This window comes from Aythya marila (genome assembly GCF_965140915.1).
Source record: "Aythya marila genome assembly, chromosome: Z".
Lineage (NCBI taxonomy): Eukaryota > Metazoa > Chordata > Aves > Anseriformes > Anatidae > Aythya > Aythya marila.
In genome coordinates, this window is record NC_139080.1 from 23154448 (window position 1) to 23174793 (window position 20346).

A 20346-nucleotide genomic window follows, 5' to 3' on the forward strand; every position below is an offset into this window, starting at 1 on the left:
CGCGGGTCCCGCTCCCTTGCCCTATATCCTGCCTCCCCCAGACCCTCCTCCTTTCCCCCTAGACCCCCAGACCCCCTCCCCAGCCCGGTCCCCGCCCCGTTACCTGCCCGAGCGCTGCGCCCGCCCCGCGCCGCCGGCTCCGCCCGGCTCCGCGCATCTCGGCACGGCACAGCACGGCTCGGTTGGGCTCGGCTCGGCACGGCCCCGCCTGCAGGCACCTCCCGCCGCCGCTCCACGGCCGCGGCTGGGCTCCGAGCCCCCCGGCCATGGCTGAGAAAGTTTCGGCGGCGGAGCGGCCGCGGGGCGCCGGCTCCTCTTGCTCCGGCTCCTCCTCCGGCTCCGAAACTCTCTCCGAGGAGGGGGAGCCCGGAGCCGGGCCGGCAGCGGGGCGGCGGCGGCCGGGAGAGGAGCCGGGGAGCCCCGGTGAAAGGGAGGAGGCCGCCGCATCGCTGGAGGAGCGGGACGAGGAGGTGGGATGGGGATGGGGATGGGGATGGGGATGGGGATGGGGATAGGGATGGGGATGGGGAGCTGGGGTCGGCGGCGACCCCCCGCAGCCTCGCCCCGGGGCGCCCCGGTGTTTTCCGGTGGCCCCGATGCTCTGCCGCTGGGTGAAGCTTCTGGCTTTGGGGGTTTTGTTGTTGTCATTTTTATTTATTTATTTATTTATTTGGTCTGGCGGGGGTGTTCTGGGCTTTAAGCGGTGTCGCTGGTGCTAGCGGATCACCTTTTGGGTAGCGTCGCTCCGAAGCAAACTCTTCAGTATCAGGGGGAGGCGATGGGCACGGCTCCCGAACTACGGTAATCCCCCTCGGGAGAGCTGGTGACAGGCGGTGGATTATGGAAGAGCTCCGTGGATGATAGATCCGTGCGTGATACACGGATACGCGTGCTGTTCCCCTCCCTTCCCTCCTGGTCGAGCTGTGATACCTGCTGGCGGCACGCGTGGGGGGGAGCAAAACAAAACAAAAACCCCTGCGTGACGGTAAAATCATGCTTTTGTATCTGAGACAGCTTTTTATTATTCTCATCGCTAGTGTGGTTTGTATTCCTTGAAGGTATTTCTTTCCCTGACCCCTGAACCAAGCACGCTGTATTTTCCCTGACTGCTGCTTTACTTCACCTCAGTTCAGTCGCTTGCATGCCTTAGTGTAGAGGCAGAGTTACCTTTTATTGCAGGCAACTTTTTGATCTCCTTTTAGGTGCGGTTTCTTTATTCCGTGCCTTTACATGGCTGTCTGCGCAAAGGCTTTTTGGGAGACCCTGGCATCTTTAAGGGGATGTCTGTGAAGCAGTGGCAGAAGTTATTTGCAGCTTGTTCAGCTGTGGTTGCTGAGAATGTTTCCTTCTATAGTAACAGCTTGTTTATGTAGCTACTGTTTTCCACTTCACCCACTGGTGCCTCCTCTATTCAGTTAATGCACGGTGATTTGGATCCAAAAAAACCTGTTTTTATTCCTTTCTTACTTCAAATGCTCAGTCTTGGATCATCTTCCTGGTCTAATACAACTACATGATCTCTTAAGGGGCGAAATTGGTTTACAGTGTGGTCCATCTCCGGTAGCAATAACAGAAGAATAAATGAGGGCATATACACGTTTAATCTTTTCTTTCATAGCAACATGAACTTGCTTTATTCCCCAAACTGAGTAGAAGGTCTGTAGTTGATGTTACAGTGGTGCTTACTGTTAGGTAATTAATATATGTTGCTTCCCAGCAGGTCCTCTACACATAGGCTGGAGGTTGTGCTTACCACAGCTATGTGGTGTCTAGTTGGTTGGGTGCTCAGCTGGTAAGCCTGCAAAATATTGTGTAGGAACACACAAAGCTTGCCTGTTCAGTTAGCTGACCTCACAGTCACTGGCAGACCAGTTAGCTTCTGATTAAGGCTGGTTATTTTGGTGTGTGCTTTGGAGGTGAATTACAGGCACCTTCTGAGTTGAAAATATAAGAAAGTTAAGCCTCTTCCCCCCCTCTCCCCCCCCCCCCCCCCCCCCCCCAGAAGTCAACATTGAATTCATTGGAATTTGGAAACTCTGCAGGGGCAATCAGATACCTCATCTGCGGTTAGTAATTCTGGAAAAGACCAGTGTAAACTTACTTTAATGTAGTGGGGAAAGGTTATTTAGAATATACAACCTTCTCCCCTCTTCTATATTCCTCGCTGCTAGATTGTTTCGTTATTTGAAAAACTGACCTTTTTTATGTCTGTGTGTTTTGTGCTAGCCCTTCCATTTTGTGGAACCAGTGCTTGCAGCTGAATTCCTGTGTACCTGCAGAACCACCTGACAAAGCAACCTGTATAATCATCTTTTTTTTTTTTTTTCCTGTGCAAGGACACCAAAATGCATTAGAGTGCAGAAATGAACCAAGGCATAGTAACTTAAAACTGAGATATCATCTTTGTTACTTGCACACTGAAACCTGTAAGGCTAGTGGAGAAAGACAAGACTAAGGTCTGAAGTGAACATACAGATAATTTCAGACTTTGTGCTGCCTGCCAAAAGCAGACCAGTGAGAGAAGTTTCAGAAGATCCCGTCTTCATATCTATGTTCCACTAATTAGTGTCAAAGAATGAAAATGTTGATGTTCCGTCTTCTCAGTTCTTTTGGTTCCAGTACTTGGTCATGCTCATCCAGGTTTCATTTCTCTCTTGCTCTGTCCTTGTTCCTTTGGCAGCTTGGCGGTGGTGAGCCTGTCACTGCTGTTCAGTGCCCATCAGACAGCTGTGATACTGATTGTCCTGATACTTCCCTAGCTGCTACTTTAGCTGTCACTAAATTGTTTAGGGCTGTGACATAAAATTTATTTTCGAACTAAATGAGTAATTGGAAAGCATGCACATTTTCCCAAACACCCCATGTGTTGTTCCAGTAGAGCTATTTATTCTCCCGTGACATTGTATATAATATTCTTGACAACTCTGATCTTGGCTCTTCCTAGACCTTTTCTTTAGACTAAACAACTTCAGTGGCTTTAATCTTTTCTTATAGAACGTGTTTCCAGACATCTGATCATTCTAATTGCTGTCTTGTGGACCTTTTCCAGCTGGTCACATCTGTCTTGAAGTGTGACATCAAAAAACAGGATACCATACTCAAATTTAGGTCTTGCCAGAGCTGACTGGAACAGGAGGATTGCTTCACACATCTCTCAAGGGATGTTATTGTATACAGCACAGGGTGCTCTTCTGCAGTTTGTAATGTGGTATGACTTTTATATCCTTTTCAGAAGACTTATATCAACATCTGTATTTTGCTAAAAACCATTATGGTTTGGCTCCTCTTCTTCAGTGAAGGAAACTTAGTGCTGTCACTTAGAGTTGGGCTGCTTCTTTTATGTCCAGAAGTTCAACAGGACCGAAAGATTGATAACTGGTGTTTTAAGTATCACATCTGAAAGAGTTAATTCCTGGAGAGAAATGGGGCAAGGAGGTCAGGGTGGGAAGAGAAGATGCATTGGTTTTCTCCATCATTGTTATTTCATCTACTGTTCCATAGACTTCCCCTTAAAAAAAAAAAAAAAAAAAAAAAAAAGACAAGAACAAAAAAGCAGTGAAATAAAAGCAGTCTTTTCTCTCATTTCATATATGCAAGAGCAAATGTTAGGTTCATAGATTATGGCCATTAGTTAATAAAGTGTTTTTGATGTCTTACTCCGAGATCTTAGACAGACAAAAATGAAACCCAGCTTTAACTTTATGTTAGAAGACTTTGGTTCTGGAGCCTCAGTGCATTTGAATACTGTGGAAAGCAAAAGCATGAAGTGCAAATTAATTCAAGCAAATAGTTTGCCTGTGCTCTTGTGACATGAGTGAGTGGCTATGTTGGCAGAAGCAGGCATGATGGAACTGCATGGTGAAGAGCACTCAAGGCAAATTCAATGTTGGAGACAGCACACCAGAATGGGACTACAGGGAAAGGGATAAATGCAAAATGCCCTAGGATTTTCCCAATTTCCTTTCTGCTGCATTTCTAACTTTTGTACAGTAGTCTTCCTTTTGGAAAAAATGTGACTGTGAACAGGAAGCTTGTTTTATGAGGCTTATTGAAACAAATGGTGCCAAATGTCACTGGCTGCATCAGTTGCTCTCATTCAAAATGCTTTATAGACTTTCAGTCAGGCATGGGATGTACCTTTTGTAGATAGTGGCTTCCAAATCTTAATGTTTACAGGGCATGTGAGAGCTCCCTTGGGTTAATAATATATATTAAAAGGAAGGTGAAGGCAGGCTATAGGTTCCTTGCATACATCAGTAATCTCAAGGATCTGAAGTTTGTCTGAGTTGTCTTCTCCATTTCTGTTAGCTGATCTACTGAAACAGCCTGTCTTTCTGCAAACCTTGTCACACTAACAGGGAATATGCTTTGCTTACCATTGCGCAATAGTAACCTCGGGTGGATCAGTAGTTTTTCAGAGAATAATGTTTTGTCACATAGCACATCTGTTGTCATTGCCTGAAATGGTTCCAAAAGCTGCTGAACCTGCCAGCTTCTGCTGAATTACCATACTCTGGGTCCTCTTTTTTCATTATTTTGGATACTTTAGATGTTTTCTAAAAACAAAACTAAGAAACAAATAGCGACAAATGTAGTATTGTTCTCAAATTTTAATTTTCTGTAAATTAATTTTTTGGTATTGAGAGGTGGCTGTCAAAATTGATGAGAGTTGGACCTGCATTTAAAAGGTGAGCAACATGACAAAACAGGACTTCTGATGGAAAAATGTCACTCACCATTGAAATGCATTGTTCCACATTTTCCTCCATGCTATCTAGTTCATGTGTGTCATGTATCAAAAAGATCTTCACTGTGCAGAAAGAAGTACAAAAGCTTTATCTGTTGTTTATATAGAAGTACCTGAATCTCCTTGTTGTTCATAGTCCAATCTGTTGTGGCTTCAGGAGAACTGTATGGTAGGAATTTTTTACTGGGAAGCTAAGATTCTGTTGTGAAAATATTCGTAGCAAGGTGGCGGGGCGGTGAAGAGAGTGTTGCTCTGAAAGCTGCTCTTTCACACATCTGAGCTTAAGCATATGCCTGCTAGAGAGCTACAGTCCTTCCATGTTACAGATTGTCTGCCAGATCTTCACCCCAACAAAACTGTAATTTGGGGGAGGGGGAGAAATCAAAATGCATTGGGATAAAGTAAGTGACAAGTGGTGGTAATGTGTGCATGTGCATCCATATGTAATGGAGATGGTTGCAATTCCATCACTGTTACTGCGACCCAGCTAGCAGTAATGTTTTTGTTGAATTTCTTTTTCCCCTCTTGCTTGTCCTGCCAAAGTACTAACTGTGGGACACACTTGAACAGTGTGGGAGATATCATAGGGACTTCTTTCAGTTGTTTCAGACTTTCTTGTCTCTGACAGCGATGGATCATTCCCTGTTGTCGCACACCCTGAATGCTGTAGCTACCTAAAGATAAATTGCCTAATTGCAAGAGAATGCAGTCATAAAATGTATACTTCTGTGTTAACATGATTGCAGTGGGATTAACTAAAGACTCATCTAGTCTAGTACAGGCTTCAGACTATTTCTGTGTTATGTGAGGCAGAGAAACAACACTGCCTTTGTTTTTAGATATGCGTGTGATAAGTTAGTTATAGAATTAAATACCTCTTGCCTAATGTCTTTGTAGGGCTGTCTTCAACAGTCATGTAAAAACACTTTTTCTTAAGCTTTTTTTTTTTTTTTTTTTTTGGTATGAGGAATACGTTTCTCTTCTACCCAGAGTTTGAAGGAGACCGTTAAGGTGCATGCTGATGTTGTGGTGGGTTGATTTTGGTTGGGTGCTGGCTCAGCTGGTCTCTGCTCTTCCACTCCTACTCAGAAGGACAAGGGAAAAATAAGATAGAAAAACCTGTGGGTTGAGCTAAGGATGGGGAGAATACTCACCAACTGCTATCACAGGCGTAAAAAGGTTTGGCTTGGGTAAGACTATTTTAATATATGTAACCTATTGCTAAGAGACTAGAGCAGCAAGAACTAAAAGCAAATGAAAGATAACTTCCCCCCCCAGCCTCTCTCTTCTACCTTTATCTGCTGAGTGGCGCAGGGAGATGGGGATGTGATCAGGCCCTGGCACTTTGGTCACAGTCCCTCTCTGCCCCTGCTCCCCGTGGGGTCCCTCCCAGGGAATGCCCTCATTCACAAACTGATCCTGTGGGGGCTGCCCACAGGCAGCAGCTCTTCAAGCACTGCTCCCACACGGCTCCATACCACAGGGTCCATCCATCCCCCAGGAGCAAACTGCTCCAGCATGGGTCCCCCATGGGTGGGCGGCAGCTCCCCCCAGACCCCCTGCTCCTGCGTGGGCTCCTCTCCACGGGCTGCAGCTCCGGCCCGGGGCCTGCTCCTGCGGGGGCTCTCCATGGGCCGCAGCCTCCTCCAGGCCACATCCACCTGCTCCACCGGGGGCTCCTCCACCCATGGAGGGGCTGCAGCGTGGAGATCTGCTCCATGTGGGACCCATGGGCTGCAGGGGGACAGCCTGCTCCACCAGGGGCCTCTCCCTGCACAGCCCGCAGGGGAACTGCTGCTGCCTGCCTGCAGCACCTCCTGCCCTCCTCCTGCACTCACCTGGGGGCTGCAGGGCTGCTCCTCACTACTATCTCTCTCCAGGCTGCTGTTCCCCAGCAGTTTTTTCTTTTCTTTTTTCTTTAATCTCCTCTCCCAGCAGCCCAGCCAGCGCTTCTGTCTGGTTTGGCTCTGGCCAGCAGTGGGTCACTTTTGGAGCTGTCTGGAGCTGGCTCTGCTCTGACATGGGGCTCTGCTCACTGCAGCCCCCTGCTACCAAACCCTTTCCATGTGAACCCAACATATATTTGCACTCTTACAGACACAGAAACGTGCTGGGAAGTGGAGAGACTCGTGGTTGTGGGTTTTATCTAACACAGCTGTGTTGTTGCCTGAGGTTCTAGATTATCTGTACAATAATAATATTTGCAGCTCCTTAGAGCAACTTTTCCAGACATCTGGTGTGTGTAAATAAGCCTATAACTAGAGCATCTTCCTTCTCACTTGGAATAAGTGAGAACTGAAGAAACCAATTCATACATTGAATTGCATATCTGTTTTCATGTGCCAGAACTGTTTGGGTACTTAAAATCCTCCTGAATTTGGTGGGTGAAGACCTGATAATTACAGTGTTCTAAACAAAATTTGAATGCGTTCATAAAAGTGGGCCTCTTGTGCCTTTTAAATTTTACAAGCAAGGTAAAATAGTCCAGGCTGGTCTTAGTATTTTAGTATCCATAGTATCTGTATGTTTAACTGTGAAATCAAATGTGGAGAAACACCTTTCCAGTAAAGCTGCAGCTCTATACAAGGAGGAGGACTTCAGTACGGCATAGTTGCTGTCTTTGCTTTGATGGCATTTTGGCTAGATGTAAGCTGCTTTGAACTGAATGTCAGGCAATGCAACAGCATAGTGCTACTTTTGTACTGTGAGGAAGCTCCGTATGATGGGGCTGCACTGCTGGCAGTAACAGCTTGTGTAAAGTTGTGTTTACACAAAGGGATGAAAGAGTCCTAAGTCTTGAGGCAGAAAGTATGAGGGCTGTCAAGTGCAGCATAAATGAGAAGACACTTGAGCTAGTAAGCTGAGCAGCTAGATAGCCTTTTGCTGTGGGAATCTGTGTGATGGGGTCCCTTTCCTCTTGGTTTTGTTGCATGTTATGTTCCTATCCTCCTGCCACCAATGCAAAGGTGCCGTCTCAAACACTGCCATGCTGAAGCATCAATGCATATCAATTTACATGGTTTATTACCATGCTGTTTGTGTTATACTGTGCTGGCAAACATTAACAGCAATACTCTTCTGTGCAAGGCAAGAGAAAAAGATGCTTGCTGCTAAAATAAGGGTAAATATCTGAAATGCAGAATTCAGAGACTTGAAGAGGTGTGATGTATGTAAGAAAACTAGGAATGCAAATGAAGGAAGGTAAATAAAGCTTCCTTACTCAGAAGTTCTGACACCAGATGAAATTTTTCCCCTTATAGTCAATACCTTGAAGTAGATGCCTGTTAAGAATTTGGGAGGTAGGCTCCATTCGTTTGCCTGCTCAGCTACTGTGTTGGGAAATGACATGTTCAGTCTCTGCTGAACCTCTTTAAGTAGTTATGTGGGCTTGAAACAGGCCAACCCCACAAATTTTTTTAATCTTCTGCTTCAGCCTTAAGATCTGTTTTTGAGTTCTTCTCTTGCAGCTGTGGACTTCAAATTTTTTTGAAACAAGTCATAGTTGTGTATTATTGTGGCTTTGAGATGTATGACAGAGACTTGTGCTTAAAACTGAAGTCCTGGTAGCTCTGTGTGAAGTGATTGGGGGGGGGGGGGGGGGGGGGGAAGGGGGAGGGAAAGGCGATGTATGTACTTAAGGACAAGCTAGCTGAGAAGCTGAAAATAAATGTTGATGAATGGTAGCAAACTCCACTTGGATATCAAGCCAGGAAACAGTCTTCACTTCTGTTTTGCAGATCCAGGTAATCTTACTGATCCTCTCATAGCTGGGAGGGATGCTCTGGTCATATTTCCTGGCTGAAAGACTATCCTTCTTCAGCCAGGGAAACAGTAGGATGAGCATCTTGCCCTGCTCTACAAATATAACTAAATTGATGAGTTTGGTCCGTCCAAAGATGAATTGCAAGTACATCAGGGGTTAAGTGTTCTGTTGTATAGTCTGGTAGTCCTTGTCACTACCTTTCTTTACTGAATGTTTTAGGTTTCATGTGAGAACGTGGGATGAACACATTTCTTCCCCCCCCCCCCCCCATTTTTCCCCATAACTGATATCACCTACAGTCTTGAACTGGTAAATGAGATTTTTTTTTTTTTTTTTTTTTTTTTTGCTTAAGATTTTCAACCAGCTCAGCAAGTGACTGTCAGAGGAAGAAAAAAAAAAAAAAAGCCACATGCAGGCAACACAAAGCTCTTCCAAAATGATTAAATGGGGATGAAAATAACAGATTATAGGATGGCAGCCTGTATGGCCAAGTGAGAAAGATGAATTCCCTGTTGCCTGGCAGAGAGACTTATTGTATTAGAGGTGTTTTGCAGTGTTGCATTTTAACAACAGTGTGTATCTCAATATATTCTTCTTATTTTTATCTTTTTAATTCCTAGAGGGTAGTGCTTACATACTAAGCCACAAACTTTTTGTGGGGCCATAGTGACATTCTGGTGGGACTGCATAATTAATTGTACCTGGACTATTAATGATCTATTGTTTTTATTCCTCAGGGTTGCTGGGCTATTAGAGCTGTGGGTGAATGGAGCAGATGAACTACTGCACTAAACTGTTAATTTGATTTTCATTGTTACCTCAGGAAACTTTTTTACTATAATGTGATAATGTTGTAGCTATGGCTCAGTGGATGCTTTTATTTTAAGTATGTTATTCAGACCATATAACAGAAATGTCTCAGATGCTGTTCATGCTGCATTTCAGATTTTGTGCATAGTACATGACAGTGAAGGGCAGGAGGAAATGTGCCTGATATATGATGTTCTGGGCTAGCTAAAAGAATAGGTTGTTTACAAAAAGTCACGGGAAAGCCTGGAGCTCAGTTGGGTCTTTATAGTCTTGATAAGCACACAGGGTAAAGTAAACCTTCTGGATATGTTTTAACCTGTTATCTATGGTTTCTTTCTTTGTTCAAATACTGTTGTATTTGTGGAGTAGTGGCAATAATGTGTTACACCACTGGAGGACATATTCCACACTTAAAGCTGCCATTGATTGATTTGAAGCAGATCTGCAGTAAGCAGGGTACTGTTTTGAATATACTCTCCTTGCTTATGTAAAAAAAAAAAAAGGTCTAAATTACAGACTGAGTAGCTGAAACTGCAAGGAGGTAAACTTGGGCATATCACATGTTGGTCACTGCAGAACAGTGATGGTCACTGAATTTGTGGCTAGATCTTGAGTTGCTGACTCTGAGTTGAAATTACAGCTTGTGCTCAGTTGCACTGAATTCTGCTGAGAGAGCATATATCCTTGAACAAAGTATGCATTTAGGTAGTTGTTTCGTACCAACTCTTCTAAGAAAGAAGATGTGGGTTGAAGAATATCCATAGTGGTTTACAATGCTATCACTCTCTGCTAACTAAGTATTACCTTTCATCCTGGCTGCTGTTTTTGTCATCTTCCGGTTTGCTTACATCCCAACTCAGAGGTTTAGGTCTCATTGGGGTAATGATTAATGGCTGGGGATTGAAGCAGCTGAAGCTAACGCTTACACACAGACAGCTTTGGTCATGCTGTTAAAGTAGAAGAGCTACATGTAGGGTAAGGCTGTGAAGTTTGACATATGAATGAAGGAAGTGAGATGTTTAATTAAGGTATAATGACATGCACTAAGGAAAAACCTCCACAGTTTTCAACAACTCATGCTTCGAAGCATGTAGCTATTAGTGTTGTGTTAAGAGGGCCATTAGCCACAAAATGAAGAAAAAAGTATGTTGAAAATATACAAAAACTAAAAGCCATACCGTCAGGCACTTCAGGTGTAAACTTGTTGGAGGGTGAGGAAAAGGCGTACCTGTGAACTTTGGTATGTCAGTAACCACTCAGACAGCTGGGAGGCGTGAGCACCATCTTACCTCATCCCCATGCTACCCAAGGGAGCAGCTGTGCCAGGAGCTGTGGCAATGTACTTTGTACACAGCAGAGGAATAGCCTTCTCTGTGCCCTAGTGACTTACAAGCAAGCAGGGACAGGTTTTGTAGCTGTAGGAGCTAAAGTGCTTTCATTCCAGGTCTGTTTTCCCAATGTGACACTTATACATAGTGTTTTTTGGCATGGGAATTATATTAAGAAAGTAAATTGCAGAAACTGCAGATGACAAATGTAGATGCATTAAGTCACAGATCTGTCATTAGAAAATACAGATAGAGTTGGAATTAGCAAACTGAAGATCTCTGAGGACCTGGGCTCTAACCCAGGTTAAGTAAGAAACATTTTTCAAAGTGCGTATGTTAGTGTCTTGCCTGTAGCTAGCTGCAGTTACTGAAATCTTGGATGCTATTTGAATTTCTTTTAAAAACAAACAACTGCTATTGTTATAAACAAATTACTTCAGTGGTGGTGTTCTCCCTCTAATTACATCAGTGCTTTTACTTTAATTCTTTGCATATGGGAGCTTTAGTTGATTGTGTTGCAGAGAAGTTCTTTTGATGCTAAAACTTCTTGTGCTCAGCTGGAAAATGGATGCTATGGTTGTCTGGTGATGAGCCTTATGTGAAGAAAGAAGGGTAGAAATCCTCTTCCTACAAAACAGCAGAAACAGTCTTCCTCATCCATGTAAGCAAGTAGCGTGGTGCGTGGGGAAAATATCTGAGGACTGAAACAGCCAGTGCTGGGGACTGTATTGACACTGGGGGAACTGACTTCAGACCAGCTCTTGTCCAATCCCGTGGGCTGATGCGCTGACACACTGCCAATTGTGCAGGAACTGGGGATGCTTCAGGGCTTGTCAAAATGGTGGTGGGGGCCTCATTGACTTGTTTAGAGTCTGCTGAGCTTTATGCAAGTGTTGAATCATGAGTTGTTTTTTTCTGGATGAGCTTAAGTTGAATGTGTCTGCAAGTGCTGCAGTTACAGCTTTGGTTAACTGTAAACATAAAATCATTTCACTTGGAATCTCTGGATGGGTGTGGTGTTTTTCATTACTTGTTAATCCCTCTGTCTTCATTGATTATTATTGAGGTAATGTGCTTTCATGAGAAAATAAACAGGTGGTTGGTGTGTTAATCCTTTCTGTTTAGATTTGACTTTGATAAACCACCTTCTAGATGCCCTGCATGTCGAAGGCTGTGATTTTTGTCTGCCTGGATTTTTAGAACAGGAACTTCATTCCTACACATAGCAGCTTCCTTGGCAACTTCGTCCCTGTGTTTAGGTATAGTCACTTCTAAACAGATTTGCCCATCTCCTAGGAGACAGAGCAATACCATTACACATGCTATTAATCCTTAAAGATGTTATACATACATAAGTAAACATGAAGGAATTATGTTGTCTGCCTTATACTGCAAGGGATGTGGGCAAGAAGAATGTCTTGGCCTGTATCAGTCTCTGGTGGTACTGCTAACAGATGCCTCCTGCAGTGTGTTTTTGGTACTTGTGCTGTGTTTGTACTTGTACAGATAGCATCCAAATAAAGCCGATTAAGCTGCTTAAATAAACCTGTGGGCAAAATGTGTTCTCCTAACAATAGATATTTTTTTTTATTGTAAATATAAAGCTAGGTCACAGGCTTAAGGACTGGAACCACTACAGTTCTAGTGCATGTGTGTAGAATATTTGCTCTGTAGCAGGCTGGTGATACTTGCATATCAGAAACCTTCAGAAGAAGCTTGAATTTGTTTTTGATATGATGGAGTGAATATTGACAGAAGGTATATGTAGAATACATAGCTGTTCTTATTTACTTGAATGTTAGGACAGTTCTAACTCTTCTTCCTGCAAGATTTTTATAAATATAAATATACCTTTAAAGGTCCAATTAATGCAGTGAAAGTGTGGGGGAGAATTAACTTTGAAAGCATTTTTCTACAGACATAGCTCTTAAATTCAGTAATTCTGGTGACTATGCATGTGTGGGTGATGTGGAAGAAAGCCTTCTGAAGCCACTGAGACACGTCCTATATATTGCTGAGTGCTTCAGTGCTGTGCATGGATGTCTTACATTGTAGCACAACACAACTAAACACAAAGGCCCATAAAGGTCTGATTATAAAAGCTGCTCCATCAAAATTCTCACTTTCTGTTTTACTGTGCTGTACTCATCATACATCAGTCAAGCACTCTTATGCACTGGTGATTATCCCTTAAGTGCTTTTATGTGGATGAACAGAAATGATTTGTAAGCCTGTGTAAAACGTCATAAGGCAAAAACTGTACTGGACACATGTACCACAGCTGAGTCAGATCTTCATTACACGAGTCTTGCATGTGGTTACACACAGCTGCAGCACCGGTGTTTTAAGGCTCTGTTGAATCTGTCTGAAGTTGTCAAAAGAATTCAAGTTCTGTTTTCCCTCTCAGCTTATCCACCAATGCTGCTGTCTTGTGCCATTAGTGACTAAAAGCTTGGCTTTGCAGAGTCTGGTCTGGATGGCTCCAAGTCAAGTTTGCTGAGAGCATCTATAAACAAAAATCTGCCTGGCCTTGCAAAATGGTGAGCTGTGTTTCTTCTGTTTTTCTCTGGAGCTGAAAGCCAGATTTGGTGCTCATGAACACCTGTGTAAATCCATCATATTTGATGTGGTTCTATAAGTGCGTCTTGTTCTCAGTGAAGTCCTCTTCAGATGTTCTTGTTATCCTTCAGCTGTGTTGGGTGCAGGTGCCCAGATGCTGGCATTGGGGCCTTTGTGAGAGTTCTCTGGGTCAACCCACGCAGGGGACAGCCAGTTCCAGCAGACCCACAGCAGATCACAGCTAAGCCCATCTGCCAAGCTAGTGGACCCTCTGGGAAAACATATCTAAAAAAGGGTAGAATATTGCATGGTGGGGAAGTGAGAGAAATAGCCCTGCAGGTGCTGAGGTCAGAGGAAGAGGATGTACTCCAGGTGCCAGTGCAGAAGTTCCCCTCAGCCTATGTAGGGGATCATAGTGTAGCTGGTTTATGCTGAAGGACTGTAACCTTAGGAGAGGCCCATGTTGGAGGAGGGGAAAAACGTGGGGATGAAGGGGATGCAGAGACAAAGCGTCATGGGCTGATTGAAATCCCTATTCCCCCTGCTCTGCATAGGGGCAGTTGGGAATGGAGGAGTGAAGTTGAGCCTGGGAAAAGGGAAGGTGTTTTAATTTGTCTTTGTTTCTCGCTATCCAAGTCTAATTGGCACTTAATTAAATTTTCCCCAAGTGGAGTCTGTTTTTCCCGTGACAGTAATTGTTAAGTGATCTCCCTGTCTTTATCTCAACCCATGAGCTTATTTTCTTCCTCCTCCTCTTGAGGAGGAGTGAGAGAGTGGTTGGGTGGAGATCTGGCAACTGGTCCAGGACAATTCACCACAATCCTTAATTTATATATATATAAATTCATTTCAAAACCTTTCTAAAGGAGTTGTCTGGGGAAAAAAAAATGTGTGTTGAAGATGCAGGCTTATGCACTACCAGCTGACACAGTGACAGCCAGAACACTGCTCAGTTTGCAGGTGATTTATTTTTTTCTTTACTGAATGTAGCACTGTAAGTTTTTGCATTACAGTCAAGTGAGTTTAACACTTTTAATATGACTTTGGATAACTGGTGCAGGGCTCTTATCATAAAATAAGGCTATAGGTGAGAAAAGTTTCTCTAAATGAGCCAGGTGGTATTGAGATGTAACGAAGTCTGGAAATGGTTTTAAAGCTGCATGACTTATAAACAACAGAGATGTGCAAGTGAAGTGGTACATTTTCTTTGTGCAGCTGGTGCAAATCACAGCAGTGATGTTGGTTTTTGAACAAACCCAGCTCTTACATCACAGTGCACCCTCAGTAAGTTTGCAGATGATGCCATGCTGGGGGAAAGTGTCAATCTGCCAGAGGGTAGGAAGGCCCTACAGAGGGACCTGGACAGGACGGGTCTGTGGCCAGAGGCCAATGGGATGAGGTTGAACGTGGCTAAGGGCTGGGTCCTGTGCTTTGGCCACAACAACACCATGCAACCCTATAGACCTGGGGCAAAGTGGCTGGAAAGCTGTGCAGGGGAAAGAACCTGGGTGTGCTGGTCAGTGCTTGCCTGAACACGAGCCGGCAGTGTGCCCAGGTGCCCAAGAAGGCCAGCGGCATCCTGGCTTGTGTCAGGAATAGTGCAGCCAGCAGGAGCAGGGAGGTGATCGTCCCCCTGTGCTCTGCTCTGGTGAGGCCGCACCTCGAGTGCTGTGTTCAGCTTTGGGCCCCTCACTACCAGAAGGACATCGAGGCCCTGGAGTGTGTCCAGAGCAGGGCTACGGAGCTGGTGAAGGGCCTGGAACACAAGTCCTATGGAGAGTGGCTGAGGGCATGGGGGGTGTTTAGTCTGTAGAAGGGGAGGCTCAGGGGAGACCTTATTGCTCTCTACAGCTACCTGAAAGGAAGGTGTGGGGAGCTGGGGTTCAGCCCCTTCTTGCAGATAACCAGTGATAGGATAGAGGAAATGGCTGCAAGTTGCACCAGAAGAGGTTTAGGTTGGAAATGAGGAGACATTTCTTCTCAGAAAGAGCAGTCAGGCATTGGGACGGGTTGCCCAGGGAGGTGGTGGAGTCACCGTCCCTGGGGATGTATAAGGAAAGGTTGGAAGTGGTGCTTACGGACATGATTTAGTGGGTGACATTGGTAAAACGGTTTATGGTTGGACCAGATGGTCTTGGAGGTCTTTTCCAATCATGATTGTGTGATTCCAGAGTGGGTTCATTAACGTTAACTTATGTACACTAGGCATGAAATCATCTTTTTGTGGAAGTATTATAATAAGTCCGAAGGAGGGCCACAAATATGATCAAGGGACTGGAGCACCTCTTCTATGAAACAGGCTGGGGGAGTTGGGGTTGCTGAGCCTGGAGAAGAGAAGGATCCAGGGAAACCTTAGAGCAGCCTTCCAGTACCAAAAGGGGGCCTGCAAGAAAGCTGGGGAGGGACTCTTAGTCAGGGAGTGGAGTGATAGGACAAGGGGAAATGGCTTAAACTAAAAGAAGGGAGATTTAAAGCAGATATTTGGAAGAAGTTCTCCGCCCAGAGGGTGGTGAGGCCCTGGCACAGGCTGCCCAGAGAAGCTGTGGATGCCCCATCCCTGGAGGTGCTCAAGGCCAGGCTGGATGGGGCTTTGGGCAACGTGGTCTGGTGGTAGGTGTCCCTGCTCAAGGCAGGGGGGTGGATCTGGGCGGTTTTTAAGGTCCCTTCCAACCCAAACCAGTCTGTTCTTCTGTGAATCACGGAGGTGTTTATTTGTGGAAGAACTCTGATTGACTTCTTCTTGCAGCAGTATTTTAGATGGTTACTGAACCTATGTGCAAAATGTATTTCCTTTTTTTTTTTTTTTTTTTTCCCATGAAGTCCTTAAATATATATAGGGAAGTGCATACTGATGCTGCTGAGTTCTGTAGAAGTCACCGTGAGTTCAGGTCGGGAGTGTTACCAGCTGTCTGTGTGGAGCTGCAGTGTGTGTGCATCAGTTAGTTGTTATCTCAAAAGCAGCAGCATTCATTTGAACACGGGAAGTGCAAATAATTTACATTTCAACTGTGTGCCTCCAAAGTGAACTTACTTTTGGGAAGGGAAGACTATTTGTTTTTTATTTTGGGGAAAAGATAAAATAAGTCTACTGATAAGATGGAATACTTAAATAAAGAGAGGGCTTGGAAAAATTGGATTATCTCACATGATCGACTCTCCTAGTTGCTACTGTAACCTCAGTGGTGCTGGTATGTTCACCTGGGTAGAAGTATAGCTTTTTCCACTGAGAGGTTACAGGACTGACTAGATTAGTAAGTGGATTCAGTTGAGAAGTCTTTAGAAATCAAATCAGCATGCATGCTGTGCAACATACAACACACCTCATTTCAACAAATATTGTAAAAATATGTAGAAGTTGTCAAAGGTGGATGTTGTAAGTATCTTAAGAGTAGGAGTGTCAGGCCTAGGAAAAGTTAATAAGGTAGAAGTTGAGGGCTTGTCTGTTCTGATGCTGGATTTTCCAGCCCTCTAATTACTAAGCCTTGCCATCTTGAAAGCGTTTGGCAATCCTAAATCAATCTGTCTGCTAAATGAACAGTTGCATGTACATTTAGGATTTACCTTGTAGGGAGGCGAGGGGGCTGGAGCACTGCTCTTTTTTTTGTTTGTTTTTGACTGAAAATTCCAGGCCTAATTGGATTAAGGCTTTTTTGCCCCCCAACAGGTGGTATCGCAGGAAAGATGCTAGAAAGCTACTGTTTTTTCTGTTGTTACAGACTATAAAAGGTGTTTCCTTTGCAAGGGAAGGTGATGAGTTAGGAAGATGGCTGTGCTGTTCAGCTAGGGGCCTGCAGCGTCCTGGGGCACACAGGCCTGTGGTGGGCTGCTGTGGTGGCTTGGTTCCCCGATCGTGTGGTATGATGGATTAATGCAGCCGTGAACCTGCAGCTGCCATTTGCTGCCTTCACTTTGTTCCTTGGCCTGCGCCTGGCTTCAGCCTCCAGCATTTGCTAGAGTGACTGATTTACCTGCTGCAGAAGGGCCCTGGTGTGGGTGTAAGACTACAGAATTGTTTTTGTGGAGATGACTTTTTTGCTCCACTGTGTTTTCAGTTTATTTTCCCCCAGACTTGTTGACACCACTTTTCCCTTCAGTGGGTGGTGGTTCTTGCCTCAGTTCAGCCACCAGTGTGTGCTGCTTTAGTAAAATCATGCAAGCTTTTTCTGAGCAGTGAAAGTCTTGTAAGAATGCTTCTGTTCCAGAGACATGTTTTCAGGTTGGATGCTAAAAAAGCTGGATTCCTTTGTTTACGAGATACAACGTAAAAAAGAGGCTTTACAGGCAAAGTAGGACGCAGTCTGGCTACTCAAGCACAGAGAGGAAAAATAATAGTTTTATTTGTGTTGGCCCAATTTGATGATTTCGGTAGTAGCAGGAATTACTGCTACTACTTTATCTGTAACGTCAGTAGCAAGTTCTTGCCTACATACCCATAAGACAGATCTTGCAGCAGAAATAAAACTGGAGCTGGCAGACATTTTGCGTTCAGCCTGTTTAAAGCTGTCTGTGTGTCGTCTGTGAAAAATAGAGCATGGCAGTCTGAAGTGGGCTGGGGTTTCTGGAGATGTATTTCAACCCAACAGCTGAACTGAAGATTTTTCCAGGAACATCTTCTATGTTGTAGGGTGATCACCTGTAAAAGAAGCCAACCAACAAAAAACTACCTGGAATAGAACTCTCTAATCCATATACTTCTGATGAAATATGCAAAGTTGTCTCTTGCTTCACACAAACAGGAATTTCTAAGAACTGATGAACACTTTAAGTCATTAAATCTTGGGAGAGGTTCCTACCCTATCATTACCTAAGAGAGATGAGTTGCAGTATTGTGGATTCATCTTGATAATGAGGCTGCTTTACTCAAGACATTGTGATCCAGATTGTCTACCCTTGGTGAGATAATGATTGACAAGAAAATTGAAGATGACAGCATGTTTCCAGAGTAGAGGTGGTGGCTAGATTCAGAAAAACAAATGGGAAAGGAATTTAATCTTCTCTCCTATAATGTCTTCACAACAAACTGGTTGTGAACGTGGCTTAGAAGTTCAAGTTCAGGCTGTGAAGGATTCATGAATGCATGTGAAAATCCTGAAGCTTGGAAGCCTCATTAAGTTCTGCGTAGCATCCCCATCTCTCTGTTGAAGATTCTTGCTGTTTGTGTCCTGGTACATAGGACATCTGACCCATGCAGAGGCTGATGAACTTTGGAAGCTGTGTTGTTAGCAGATATAATCAACCCCCTGGTAACAATGGTGATGGTCCTAGTGTCCAGTAGTTCTGGCCTTAGAGATGGTACAGTCCCTAAGTGGTAATTGACTTCTTGCATGCGTGTGTTGGGACAGTGGTGTGATAAACATACAGGAACCCTGGCCTACTTTTCACTGACTTCCAGGATAACCTTCCAAATGAAGGCAAAAATAGATTACATGTAACCTCCTACTGATGTTGTTCATCACAGCCTGCTACAGATACAGGGCTAGATGAAAAGACTCAGCCCTGTGTGCCCCTATGAAGGGATTTATGCTGATAAGATTTTAAAGTCATAATTACTTTCCTTTTATATTGTAGGATAGCAGGGTCAAGAAAACAAGGTTAGAATCCAGCAATCGGGATTTTTTTCTAGACGAATGTTAGCAAAATAACTTCTTTAATATTTGTCTAGCTTAATTGGAATGCCATAGAAAATTATATGATCTGCTATTCTTAGTTTTCCATGTCTGTTTTGATGATACAGTACATTAGACTGCTATTAAATATTCTAAGCCATTGTACTTGTTGTCATATTGCATCTGCCTATGAGGAATTTGTTTGATCATTAAGTCACTGGGGGGAAAGGATACAGCTCTGTGCACTTTTTTTTTTTTGAAGTAGGTAATTCTGAAGCTGAAGTGTTTCTAGGTATGATGCTAGTGGCAGGCTTCTCAAACATAGCAGTGACAGCATTAAAATATTCTTCTTTTAAAGTGCCCCAAGAGCAGGCATCAGCAAGACTTCAGTCTCACGCCTTTAATTATCTGTTCCAACCTTGCATTTCCTCAAATGCAAGAAACTCAGCATTTTTTTTCCCCCCTCACAGTGTCACGCTGTTGCACATTATATTGCTGTAAAGTTAAAACTTGATGAAAATGTTAGTAGATAGTTTAGTTGAAGAGAAAGTACTTGGAAAAGATATGTATTTTTGGGCAGGCTTTGGGCACTGAGGAAAGGTTTGGCCCAGAATCTGCAGTGTAGGTAAAATAATCCTGCTGCTTTGTAACCAAATGGAAGTGAGCTGGATCGCCTGTGCGATGGATTACACCATATGAACAAAGGCAGACGGCCTGGGAGCTCATGCTAACAGCAAATATTTAAACTATATTTTTAAGATGTGCAAATTTTGAGAGATGTGCAACACTTGAAAATTGGCTTCTCTTGATCCGACATGTTGAAGTTCATGCTTTGTTGGTCTCTCCGCAGCAGTGCGTGACATCAGAAATGTCATGACCACTCTGCTAGCACATTTATCTTCTTCTGTTAGAAGGAGAAAAAAAAGGTAATTCGTGTGGTGTGGCCACATAAATGAGCTCCCTTTCTTCCTGATTAGTGTCAAGAGGTAAATGGGCTATCCGCTTTCTCTTTGCATTGCATATGAACTCTTAATGATCTGTTAGCTATTACAGTGTTAGAATTAATGATGAAATATATGTGTTGCACGGAAGCCTGGTAGTTGATGTTAAGAAACTCATTCTGTTGTATATGGGAAAAAAACTAATCCACAAATAAATAGAAAAGCATATGTATTCAAAGTTAGACTAGAAGGCTGTTTCCCTAGTGTTGAAGTACCATGCTCTTGATGGATATTATAATTTTTTTCCCTTTGTTCAGTGGTTAAAAATCATGATGCGTGTTTATCACTCAAATGTTGGGACACTTAAGAGGAGGCAGAAGGCAAATGGAAAAACAGCATTGCTGTTAAGAAAAACTTACTGAGACCTCAGTACTGTAAGAGTGAGTGTGCAGGAACCAGCAGAAGGAATGTAAAAACTTGCTTTTGTGAAATAGTGTGTCTTGGTCATCTTAGTGTCTTCCTTCTCTTTCAGCCCTATTATTTCCACTGATATCTCTGTACTTCACTGGTCTGATAGCTGCACAAGAGCAGT

General features: G+C 43.8%; 1 protein-coding gene across 1 annotated transcript in view; it reads left to right on the forward strand.

The window, feature by feature from the left end:
• The first annotated feature begins 257 nt into the window (after positions 1-257).
• The window catches only part of MAST4 (microtubule associated serine/threonine kinase family member 4), a 300676-nt gene continuing 280587 nt past the window's right edge, over positions 258-20346 (forward strand). Inside the window, exon 1 of the mRNA XM_082783232.1 lies at positions 258-470. Coding sequence (XP_082639358.1) covers positions 267-470 — 204 coding nt within the window. The 5' untranslated portion in view covers positions 258-266. The remainder of the gene's footprint in view (positions 471-20346) is intronic.